Source organism: Mus musculus, chromosome 11, assembly GCF_000001635.26.
Source record: "Mus musculus strain C57BL/6J chromosome 11, GRCm38.p6 C57BL/6J".
Taxonomy (NCBI): Eukaryota; Metazoa; Chordata; class Mammalia; order Rodentia; family Muridae; genus Mus; species Mus musculus.
In genome coordinates this window covers 82,712,853-82,725,551 of record NC_000077.6, presented here as the reverse complement: position 1 = coordinate 82,725,551, position 12,699 = coordinate 82,712,853, and the positions used below count along the sequence as shown (strand labels likewise).

The window sequence follows — 12,699 nt, the reverse complement described above, 5'->3', positions numbered from 1 at the left end:
CTGTATGAAATAGTCTGGGAAGGATTGCTCTTAGTTCTTTTTTATATGAAGGCCACTGACTTTATTAATCTAAAGGTCTTTATAAGGACAGTGACTGAGGGGTACCCAGAGAACATTACGAGACAGCATCACAGCTTTCTCGAAGGCACCCAAAGAAGTACCCAGCCTGCTTGGCATTGGCACTCCTTGTGTCTTTCAGCCATTCTTGGGAAACGTTTTCATCTTTGTTTAGCAGAAGTGGCCAAGGACCACATAAGTCTTGTCAAAGCCCCCTTTCTCCAGCTTCTTGTCCAGGGCTTCACCTCTCCTGGCCAGGTTCCCCACTGACTTTACCCACCCCCGTTCCCCCTCCCCGCTCCCCACCACCAGTGGGCTCTGCCACGGAGTCTTGGTGTAGAGTTTGAGACATCTTGATCAGGCTTAATCAGCAGCTTTTGCTCTGTAACAGCTCCTCGCACAGCCCGGGCTTTCTTGACTGGGTGTTTGTTTTATTTCTTTTCAGTTTCATTGCTTGTTATAGTAATATTCAAATTGCCTGTCTCGGTTTATTTTTGGTAGATCACATATTTCTAGAAAGTCATCTGTTTTTCTTAGGTGTTCCAATTTAGTGGAATATACTTATACCTTTTCAAGGTTTGTCCTTAGGACTTCCTGGATTCTATTGGCATTTGTTGTAGTATCTTCCTCCTTCCTTAAATTGGTGCTGTTTTTATTGTATCTCATAGTTTTGGTATGCTATGTCTTCATTTTCATTTAACTCTAAAATTTACTTGCTTTCTGATTTCATCAGTAACCCAACTGTTCAATCTCCATGAACACTCACTCTTTGCTGTAATCCCACGGTCTATCTTTCTTTTCAGCCCTAAGATTCCTTTGAGTATTTTAGAGCTGGCTTAGTGACCATGAATTCCTGATTGACTCATGGAAAGTTTTCCTTTGCCCTTAAATTATGAGAGATAGTTTTTGCAGATATAATCGTCTGGATTATCAGTTATTATCTTTCAAAGGTTGAAATATTTTAAAAGATTTATTTATTTATTTATTTATTATAGGTAAGTACACTGTAGCTGTCTTCAGACACGCCAGAAGAGGGCATCAGATCCCCTGGACTTGAGTCACAAGGGGTTGTGAGCTGCCTGATGTGGGTGCTGGGAACCATCTCTATGACCCCAGACATCCCCCTTCTGTTTCCAGAGGATAAACTATGAAACACAGTGTATACCGTGCTTTTTTACTTTCAGAGTGCTTTATAGGGAAGCCTAGTAATTGCTGAGTTGTAGAATTTCTTTGATTTTGGAATATGTTCAAAACATTTCAGAAGTGGTCAAAGTAATCAAACATGCGTGCCTTTGTAGCCAGTTGCCTTTCTTGCTCCTTCTCTTTGCTTGACATCTTTTTAAAAATTTATTTATTTATTATAAGTACACTGTCGCTGTCTTGAGACACACCAGAAGAGGGCATTACATCCCATTACAGATGGTTGTGAGCCACCATGTGGTTGCTGGGATTTGAACTCAGGACCTTTGGAAGAGCGGTCAGGGCTCTTAACCGCTGGGCCATCTCTCCAGCCCACTTGACATCTTTTTGTTATTTGCCTTTGATAGGCTGTGTGGTTCCAGGGGCTGGGGCAGTGGAAGTTGCGATAGCAGAAGCTCTTGTTAACTACAAGCACCGTGTGCAGGGAAGAGTTCGCCTGGGGATCCAAGCCTTTGCTGATGCCTTGCTCATCATCCCGAAGGTACAGCTGTGTCCTGGCCAGATAACAACTGGTGCACCTAAAGATCCTTGATTACAAATTGCCACCTTGCCCAACAGTTCTCAGAGTTAGAAATGCACTCATTTGCATTTCCTGTTGTGCATAAATATTTTACCAGCCCAGCAGAGAAACGGTGGGGATTGAAGCTTACAAGACTTTGGGGAGATCCAGGGAGCAGCAGTAAAGCTTTCCCTGCGTCTCAAAGCTCCTTTGGAAAGTTCAGCACTAACCAATCCTAATGAGCGGCTTGGAACTCAAGTTTTGTTTGAATTTTTTATTTTAAGCAGAGATTCTTGTTTTGTTGGTGGCCTCCAAGATGCTATTACTTTACTTGTGGGAAATGAAGGACTTGAAGATGTTTCGTGTCCCCAAACACTGTTAGCTGGAACTTGCTGTAATTGAAGGAGCGAAGCAGCAAGAGGACAGGGCCTGCCCTTGCTTTCTCTTTGCCTCTGTTAGTCACCAGTCATGCAGACATATAGAAAGATGTTTCACGTATGCTATCACCATGAATTCAGTCATTATTAGCATTGTTAGCTAGCAAAGACTTAAATAATTTATATCACAATTATTCATAATTTGTGGGTTGTTTGTGAATCAGATGTCTATTTTTTTCTCTCCTCCAAGCAGCAAAGTCATTGAGTACTGGGTTGTTGACAGGAATTAGTGGCTCTGGTTATACAGTGGTCCTTTTCTTTACCAGCTGTTAGTTTAGAAATTAGTCTAGTGTGGAGTACAGGCATTTCCATCTAAATTGCTTCAGGTCACGGCTGTCCTTCTGAAGCTAGGGAATGCACAGTGCTGTGGATGCTCTGGTCTTTTTTAGCAAGTGCTGGAAAGAACAAGAAGGCACATGGCTCAAGAGGCCAGAGGAAATAGAATAGACTTACATCTTTTATAAGGAAAGAAATGAGCTGGCTGTAGTAGCACGTGCCTGCTGCACCAGCACTAGGGAGGCAGAAGCTGGGGGAGGGGGGTGTCAGGAGCTCGAGGCAGTTTTGGTCATACAAGGGAAGGAGTTCGAGGCCAACCTGGGCTATAGGAGACCTTGCCTAAAAAATATCTAAGGGTGGGAAAAGTCTGGTGCCCTTAGAATTTACTGTGGTGTTCACAATGGGACTATTCAAGAATAACCTGTGTTAGGTAGATAAAGCAGTGATTTGGTTTAGGTTGGGAATGGGATTCTTCTAAAGGAGATGGCCGTTGTATTGTGGTTGTGTTTCACGAGCCTGAAGAATAGTGCCCCTTTTTGTACTTGATTTTCAAATCCACATATAAAGGTATTCCACACATGTTTTTTATTTTCATAAAGGTTCTTGCTCAGAATTCTGGTTATGACCTGCAGGAAACACTGATAAAAATTCAAACTAAACATGCCGAATCAAAAGAACTCCTGGGCATAGACCTGAACACAGGTAAGAAATTGGAAAAAAAAAATAGCTATTTACTCAAAAGATTGCTCCTCAAGGACCCACATCTTAGGGAGTAGTGGACTGGAACGTTTTATTACACCAGTTGTCTTAGTTAGGGTTTTACTGCTGTGAACAAACACCATGACCAAGGCAAGTCTTATAAAAAACAACATTTAATTTAGGCTGGCTTACAGATTCACAGGTTCAGTCCATTACCATCAAGGTGGGAGCATAGCAGCATCCAGGCAGGCAAGGTGCAGGAGGAACTGAGAGTTCTACGTCTTCACCCAAAGGCTGCTAGTGAAAGACTGACTTCCAGGCAACTGGGGTGAGAGTCTTAAGCCCATACCCACAGTGACACACCTATTCCAAACAGGTCACACCTATTCCATCAAGGCCACACCTCCAGATGGTGCCACTCCTTGGTCAAGAATATACAAACCATCACACCAGTCTTCAGTGTATCCAGTTTACTCCAAAAAATGTTTAATATGCATAGGTGTTTTGCCTATGTATATGTCGTCTGTGCGTAATGTGCATGCAGTGTCTGTCGCGGTCAGAGGAGAGCATCCGATTCCCTGGGACTGGGCCTGGACCCAGGTCCTCTGCAACAGTAACAAGTGCTCTCAACTAGGGAAGCACCTCACCAGCCCTGAAACAAAGATTTTTTAATGTGGGTCCTGGGGGCCAAACTCAGACCCTGTGTTTATACAACAGTCAATGACTGACTTATCTATATCTCTTGTCTTCCCACTCCCACCCCAATGCTTAAAAGAGAGACTTATTGAGGGCTAATTATTTGGACTCATACTGGGCAAAATAGACTAAAATTGTGAGCTTCTCTTATAGTGAAAACAGGCAGTAAACAATAACCTTAACAAATAAATAATTTAGCATCTGAAGGATGATCATGAATGCTAAGTAGGGAGGGTAGGGAAGGGGGGAAATTAAAACATCGGTACAGTGCAAACTAGGAAGAGGTCTACTAAAGAGCTGGTGGAACTGAGGGTTGGCCATGAGGGGACAGCAGGAAGTGGTCAGCTGGGAGAAGGAAGGAGGTGACAGAGGTGACACCTCAGATTACAAGGTGGCACGTGGGCTGGGCTGAGGACTTCAGCTTTGTTTTTTTAATCCTTGTAATAAAATAAGGAGCAATTTTGCAACATAGTCCATATTTAAAAGGATGGTTGTGGCTACTCTCCACTCTGCAGAGAGCCATAAGCTGAACAACTAGCAGGTTAGAATTGCACTAGCTGTTGGAGAAGACTAGACAGAGCTGGCTGTGGGTTGAGGGACTGTCCAGTTTTAGCAAACTGTCTGGTTTGAAGTACTTATGGCCTTTTGGGGGAAAGTAGTTCGATATATTCAGCTCAAGAAACAGATATATGTTGTTGGTAAGAAAGTAATCAGGCTGCAGAAAGTTTAAACCAGGAAAAATGGCTAAGACTGCCTAGGTTTATTTGTGCTGGATAGTTTTATGTGAAATTGACACAAGCTAAAATCATCTGAAAGGAGGAACCTCAATTGGGAAGATGCCTCCATAAGGTCAGGCTGTAGGCAAGCCTGTAGGACATTTTCTTAATTAGTAATTAATGAGGGAGGGCTTAACCTATTGTGGGTGGTGACATCCCTGGGCTGGTCATTCTGGGTGCTATAAGAAAACAGACTGAGGGCCAGGCGTGGTGGCGCACGCCTTTAATCCTAGCACTCCGGAGGCAGAGGCAGGCAGATTTCTGAGTTTGAGGCTAGCCTGGTCTACAAAGTGAGTTTCAGGACAGCCAAGGCTACACAGAGAAACCCTGTCTCGAAAAACCAAAAAAAAAAAAAAAAAAAAAAAAAAAAAAAAAAGAAAACAGACTGAGTAAGCCATGGGGAGTAATCCAGTAAGCCGCACCCCTCCATGGCCTCTGCATCAGCTCCTGCCTCCAGGTTCCTGCCCTGTTTGAGTTTCTGTCCTGACTTCATTTGATGATGAGCAATGTGGCAGTGTGAGCCGAATGAACCCTTTCTTTCCCATGTTGCTTTGGTCATGGCGTTTCATCACAGCAGTAGCGACCCTTACTAAGACATATACAGGGAGAGAATAGAAGAGCCTTGGACTGCGAAGGTGCTCCAGCAGTAAGCTCTTTTAGGAGAAAGGAGCCAATAGAGAAAGGGGAGCGTGGGGTCCAAAGGCAAGAAGGAGTTGGCCAGAGGCTGTGATGAGCTGTTGGGTGCTGGTGGATGAGGCTGGCCATCGTCCACCGGGCGATCACAGAGGTCGGTGGTGACTTTGACAAAAGGAGCTCTGGAAGAGATTAATATTGTTAGAATTCAGTCAACAATGGCAGGGTGTGTCAAGATTGCTCAAGTAAGTCGATTGTCTTTGCTTTGCAGGGGAGCCGATGGCAGCAGCAGAAGCAGGAATCTGGGATAATTACTGTGTGAAAAAACATCTTCTTCACTCTTGGTAAATTGGCAATGAAGAGAAAGACCTTTAGGGATGTACTTGATAACTTTGAATAGCTCCCGTTATTTTTGTTTGGGAAACATTGTGAAGTGCATGACACCATGGTCCCCGCCCGGCTACTGAGACTAGCTGCTGTCCTCTTATAGCCCCTTCACATTGTGTTTGCAGCAGGGAAAGGCACAAGTAAAACTAACCTTACCCTCACTGTTTGGGTTGGGAAGGGAAGGGAAGCAGGAGTAACAGCAGCCTCTGTGTAGCAGGGAGCAGCAGCGACCTGCGAAAATCGGCGCAGATTTGCTGGGTACAAATTAGACTTCTGCCGAGTCAGCAGAGCAGGCGCCATTACAGGGTGAGGGTGCTTCCTTGATAATATCTCTGTTTCATGACTTCTCACTCCAACATCCCCGAAGGGGAAGTGCCCCCGCCACATACTAAAGATTGCTGGGGAGACATGGGCATGCTGTGGGAGGCTGGGCTCACTCTGATCCTTTCATCCTTAGCACGGTGATTGCCACCAACATCCTCCTGGTTGATGAAATTATGCGAGCTGGGATGTCTTCTCTTAGAGACTGATTGAATTCCAAATCAATTCATCTGGAAGACAAGATTTTATACGTGTCATACCCAGCAGCGTCACATGGCCTTAACTGTTAGAAAATAAAGGTAGTGCATGTCTTTTGGTCTCAACTGTTTGAAAAACACTTAATCAAAGCATAAAGAACACACCGATTTCCCCAGTAAAGAAATAGCAATGGTAATAGTTTCTGAGTCTTAACTCCCCACCCTGTAATATATGCTGCTTCAGTTTTCATAAAGAAAATTGTGTCGTGATGCCTGTACCTTCTGGGCACAAGCTTGAGAGTATCCCAGTCAATTCCAGCTTCTCAGAGATCATAAATGTGGTAAGACAAATGTTCTCTTTCCCCAAGAGTCCCTCAGGAACTTCGTGCAGCCGCTCCCTTACACATGTGACATCACTTGCAATATAGGTTTGGGTTGTTCTCATGCACAGTGCTGGCCCAACCTACTTACTATATAGTTTATTATAGTTTGCTTAGCCTTTAAGAATGTGGGCAGGGTCTGGCTATGTGCCTGGGGCTGGGATTTAGAATCCTTCTGCCTCAGCTTCTGAATGCTGGTGTTGTAACCCTGCCCTTTTCAGTGACCTGTGCTCTGCCCTAGCTCTGATAGGCCTGACTAGATAGCAAGGCAGGCTCTGGGAAAGGCAGGACTCATTGGCATTAGCTCTATGAGACCGTTGCTTTTGGTTCAAATGTAACTGTTTTATAGAGATACAGTCCAGATATGCTTTTGTCCAAAGCTGTCTAGTTAGTCTATCATAGTTACCACGGGTAGGCTCTTTGGTCATGTTCTTTGCACAGACCCAAGCTGCTAAGATATAAGATATCTCAGGCGCATTCTTGGAGTTTGTTTATAGCTTTAGGAGAAGGTTCCTTTGACTATTTCATGCCTTGATTGAAAAATCTACAATTTTATAGCCTGGTTATTTCTACTTAATACATTTGCTGACATCTTTTAAAGTAAGTAAACGATGTTTCTAAACATTCTTTCATGACAGTTCGTTGCAACTCACTTCTATTGAGTTTATTTCCATTTTTAAGTTTCTCTTATCAACAACCATCTTGTTCTGCTTCATCCCACAATATGAGCCTTTCATATGAAATAGCACATCTATCAAGACTTTTGTTGTTGTTGAAGATTTCAGAGAAGAGTCTCACACTAGCCCAGGTTGAACCTGAACTCTCAACAGTCCTCCTGTTCATCCTCCCAAGAGTTGGGATTACAGGCATGAGCCACCATGCTTGTCGATACAAGACTTTTTCTATGTAAAATGTTGTAATTATGGGAAAAGTATTTGAGGCCTAGACTAATTATGTAACCTAGGCTAGCCTTGAACTCAGTCTTTCCTGCTTTTAGTCTTCCAGTTGCTACCATGCCTAGCTGAAATATTTCATTTTGGAAAGATTTTATTTACTTATTTACTCATCCGTGTGTGCACATGTTTGTACCTGTGTGTGCAAGCACACACGTGCATGTGTATATGCATATTCAAGTGTGTGTACATGTTGGTGGAAGCCAGAAGAGGCTGTCAGCTCTCCTGGAGTTGGAGCTAGGGGTATTTGTAAGCTGCATAATGTGAGTGCTGGGATCCAGACTCTGGGTTTGACTGAGCAGCAAGTCCCCTTTATGGTGAGCCATCTCTTCAGCCCTAGTACCGGTGAGAGACAGGAGGAGGGTGTGGTCCCTAGGGTTGGCTCTTTCCAGGCCAATGAGAGAGCAAAGGGAGGTGAGCAGTATTCCTAAAGGCAGCATTTGAGGTTGTCCTATGGTTTACACATGTGTGTGCTAACATGTGTGCCCTTGGGCATGTACATGTGCATACCATGCTTTAAGAGGACCTGAAGAAGCACCTGTCTCTCTCCCTATCATGTGCTCTCCTTCCCTGCCTCCATAGATGTAGTCTTTGAATCCCATACAGCGTCTGATAAATGTTTAATATGGATTCACATACCTGTGATGAGATAAACATTCTTCTTAAGTTTTTAAAGCTATAAATAGGCTACTCTGCAGATAGAGTTTTTCTGTTTTTATTTCCCACTAAATGGTCTTGAGATTTATCTATTTATTTTAGCAATTTTGAAGTGCCCTAGTACATTTCTGCACTACAACACATTCATCTTATTTATGGACTTTTTGGGTTTTTTTTCTTCTAATTCTATATAATTTTATTCACTACATGGTGAAGATCTTTGTACATGTCTTTTGGGAAATGAAGTGTCAGAGTTTAGTCGCTGTTATATTTACTAAGTAATTTCACAAGTTTCTTATTCTCTCTGCAATATATTTAATTTCCCTGTCTCTACAATCTCATAGCCATCCTAATCTTAATTCTGCCAGTGTGAAGGGTGAATGGTTGTGTCTCACATTTGAAAATTGCTTTGATCACTAGTTCAACTGAACATGTTTTTCATAAACTCTTGGTCATTTCATTTTTAAAAATCATCATGAATGGTATGTTATGGGAATATATATATACACACATATATGTGTGTGTATATATAATGTGATATTATCATATATAAAAATACATACATAAATTATATATATAAAACTTTTGCCTTAAGAAATTCCTCTATCTAAATAATAAAGATATTACCTATATTTTATAATTTTTTCACATTTGTTTTTGTACAGGACATGGATGGCTCTTGTGTGTGTGTATGGTGTGTGTGTGTGTGTGTGTGTGTGTGTGTATGTATGCTGCAGCATGTGTGTTGTGTGTAAGTCAGTTCTCTTCTCTCACTCTGGGTTCTGAGGATCAAACTCAGGCCATCAGTGTTCTTATCCATGAGACTTTTCGTTGACCTGGACTCAGTTTTCATGATCTGAGAGAGCATCAAATCCCAGCCACTAGATGACTGGGGAAGCTAAGTTTTCATTATTTGATTTTGTTTTGGTTTTAATCTCTTGTTCCATAATTCTGTCAGATTGCTATTGTGCCATTACCACATTTTCTTTTTTAATTCTTAAAATTTCAAAAAAGTGGCCGGGTGTGGTGGTGCACGCCTTTAATCCTAGCACTTGGGAGGCAGAGGCAGGTGGATTTCTGAGTTCGAGGCCAGCCTGGTCTACAGAGTGAGTTCCAGGACAGCCAGGGCTATACAGAGAAACCCTGTCTCAAAAAACAAAAACAAAAACAAGCAAACAAAAAAATTTCAAACAATGTCTTAAAACTTAGTGATGTGACTCCTATACCTATGTTGACATTTTCTTTATTCTCTTCAAAATTGTTTTGGCTATTTCTGGACTTGGCCTTTTCTCTCTTACATATGAGTTTTAATATGTGGTCATTGAGGAACTTATCATTAGGATTGCAATGATTTTATGAATTATTTCAGGTAGAATGGACAGTTGTAATATATAGACAGCAGTAATCTATATAACTTCATTTATATCTTCTCCATGTTCCATGTTTTAAATTAGTCAATGTTTTGTTTTAAGATATTTGGGGGTGGAGGGCAGATCTTACTATATAGCCCTGGCTGGTCTGAAACTGGTTATGTAGACTAGGCTGGCCTGGAACGCAGAGATCTGCCTGCTTCTGCCTCCCAAGTGCTGAGATTAAAGGCATGTGCCACCACATTTGGCCTATTTTAATACATTTGTAAACTATTTTTCATTCCTGAGATAAACCCTATTTGTTATGATGTGACATGCATGCTTTTCTTTTCCTTTCTTTTCTTTTCTTTTCTTTTCTTTTCTTTTCTTTCCTTTCATTTATTTATTTATTTATTTATTTATTATTTATTTTTGAGATAGGATTTCTCTGTGTAGCCTTGGCTGTCCTGGAACTCACTCTGTAGACCAGGCTGGCCTCGAACTCAGAAATCCACCTGCCTCTGCCTTCCAAGTGTTGGGGTTAAAGGCATGCTCCACCATGCCCGGCTTTTTTTTTTTTTTTTTCATACATTTCATACTTTGACATTCTGTAAGTAGAGCATGCTTTACTGACAATGGCGTCTTCTAATTTCTCATACTTACACTTGGTCCCTTGTCATCCCTGAGAGACCTTTCCTGGACCACAGGAGGAAGGAAAAGAACTCTTGGTTGACTGAAGCCTCATTATTGTCATTTCTGGCAAGTTGAGCCTTGAGCACCCCAACGTACAGAATGCCTGCTGGAGCGTAGCGGGGAGCACACAGAAGCCCCAGCCCTAGGAAAGCTTGCCTCACCACCTCTGGATCCCAGGAATGATATCAACTGTGCTGAACAGTGACTTAGAAGAGTTGGACTCTAAGGATAAAGTTTGCAGAGTGCCTTATTCATCTTGCCTAAGCTTTATTTAGTATGAATCCACTGACAGTGATCTATGGTAAAGTCGGTATAAACAAGTCCTAAAAGCTCCTCTGGTAAGGATAAATAAAGTGTATGAGTGTCAAGAAAGCATTGTCATGGTTGAAGTGACAATATATTTTTCTCTTAGTGTATAAAAAGATGGCACGTCTCATAGGCAGTGATGTTTTAGATTTGATGAAATATTACATTTTATCCATTTCTGGCTCAATGCTAATATCTATTTAGAAAGGTTTTGGGGGGGGTGCGTTTTTATTGAATTGAAAACTCAAATGGCAGCAAATAAGCAGTGAGTGAGCAAGCAACTTCCTCTTGCCACAGCAAATGCATTCAGTTCTCAGATGTATAGCTCTGGCTGATACGTGGCTTGTTTTCCTTTCTAAGTTAGGTGACCGCCAGTGTTGAGCTTACAGCATGAGTTATCTGGGGAGCATCTTTGTCTTTCCCGTGGCACAGTTTTAGCCATGATGATGAAGGGTTTTCTGTTTCCTGAAAGCTTGGTCTGGCCTAGCAGTGTTTAAATGGAGAATAGACTTTTGACTCAATTTTCTTTATTGCTTGAGGTCTCAGATTTTCTATCATTTTGAGACTGTTTTGGTAATTTATATTTTTATAGAAATCCACTATAAAATTTTTTTTTTAAAGATTTATTTTTTATTATTATATCTAAGTACACTGTAGCTGTCTTCAGATGCACCAGAAGAGGACATCATATTTCATTACAGATGGTTGTGAGCCACCATATGGTTGCTGAGATTTGAACTCAGGACCTTCAGAAGAGCAGTCGGTGCTCTTAACCACTGAGCCATCTCTCCAGCCCCCAAAATTTTTTTTCCTTAAGGTTTATTTGTGCTACCTCTTTTGATGTGGGGAGTGAGAAAGGGCATTTTATTTTTATTTTTGATATGTTGTGGATTGAACATATCTAGGGCCTTGCATGTGCTTGCATCTGCCACTGAGCTACATCCCTAGCTCTAGATAATATCTTTCTTAAGGTTTTGGTTAATTTTTTCCTTATTACTGACACGAATTTATTTCTAACACATAGTTCTGGTGTTCTTAAATCTATAAACTTCACTGTTATCATCTTAACTCATTTAAAATCATAATTGTGTTGGGGCACACATGCCACAGTGAGCATGTGTGGTCAGAGTTGGTAACTGGAGTTGGTTCTCTCACGCCTTCTTTCTAAGTTCCTGTAGCCAGCTGAACTACCCCACTCCTTTCATTATATCCAATTTTGTCTGGTGCCCTTCTTCTTCCTCTGCAGGTTTGAAAATGATACATTCAGACCCTAAGCCCCTGTCCAGATCTCTCTCACTCATTTTTATCTCTTCTATATTAAATCTCCAGTGCCAGTTAAGCAGACCAGCTCTGTCCCCCTCTGCTCTGATTCCTATTTTCTTTTATTCTCTATTCTTTTTTTTTTCATTTTCTTTTTGATAGATCTTCCCAAAGAACATAAATGAGACTACTTTTTTGAGAGAGGTCTCTGTGCCTCAGCCTTTCAGGAGGCCGATTGCTTAGTTGACTTAATTGAATTGATTTGCCTTTCTTCTTATACTTATTCTTTTAGCCAGAGGCCGCACCTCTCCTCTTACCCCACTCCCATCCATACAAAGCACAAAGCAACACATGAGATCCTATGGGGTACCATGAGAGGGGAAATCTGTGAATCATGGGCATAGAAGAATAACTTTGCACTAAAAGAATAGAAAAATTTCAGTAAGGTCATAGCAGAAAATTGACCAAATTTAGTGGTAGAGGTGCTCATCCCAGGTATAGGGGGCCTGTAGAACACCTAACATACAAGGCTAGAAAAGAACCCCCATGACAAATAGTTAAAAACACCGAATTTACAGATCAAAGAAACCATATTGAAAACAGCAAAAGAGAAACCAGTTATACATAAAGACTGGTCCATCAGAATAACCCTGGAATTCTCAACAAAATCCCTAAAGATTGGGAGGGCTTGGAATGACATCTTTGAAGATCTGAAAGACTCATTTCCCTAGCCCCTCACTGCCTGTAGCAAGCAGAAAACTAGCCCCAAGGACATGGGAGCAGGGGAGCAGGCTCTGTCTCTCACCAGCTGCAGCACTCAGGAGGTGTGGGAGGGGTGGGGGTGGGGGACCTTGCTTGGGCAGCAGGAGAGCTGCCAACTCAGTTACCACTCAGGCCCAGAGCCAGGGTTTTGAGTTGGCCCA

General features: G+C 41.9%; 1 protein-coding gene across 8 annotated transcripts in view; it reads left to right on the top strand.

The window, feature by feature from the left end:
* Positions 1 to 12,440, top strand: part of Cct6b (chaperonin containing Tcp1, subunit 6b (zeta)) — a 51,277-nt gene extending 38,837 nt beyond the window's left edge. For 4 of the 8 annotated variants that reach the window (XR_003949272.1, XM_006532107.3, XM_030245508.1 and 1 more), the window contains 4 exons: positions 1,605 to 1,738; positions 3,069 to 3,171; positions 5,545 to 5,617; positions 6,118 to 6,292. Coding sequence is in view for 5 of the 8 variants with exons in the window: in XM_006532107.3 (XP_006532170.1) it covers positions 1,605 to 1,738; positions 3,069 to 3,171; positions 5,545 to 5,617; positions 6,118 to 6,190 (383 nt within the window). In the remaining 3 variants the exon portion in view is untranslated. Of the gene's footprint in view, positions 1 to 1,604; positions 1,739 to 3,068; positions 3,172 to 5,544; positions 5,618 to 6,117; positions 6,305 to 10,204 lie in introns of those variants that run through there. The other 4 variants (NM_009839.3, NM_001291242.1, XR_001779867.2 and 1 more) reach the window with 3 other exon arrangements.
* Positions 12,441 to 12,699: the final 259 nt, after the last annotated feature.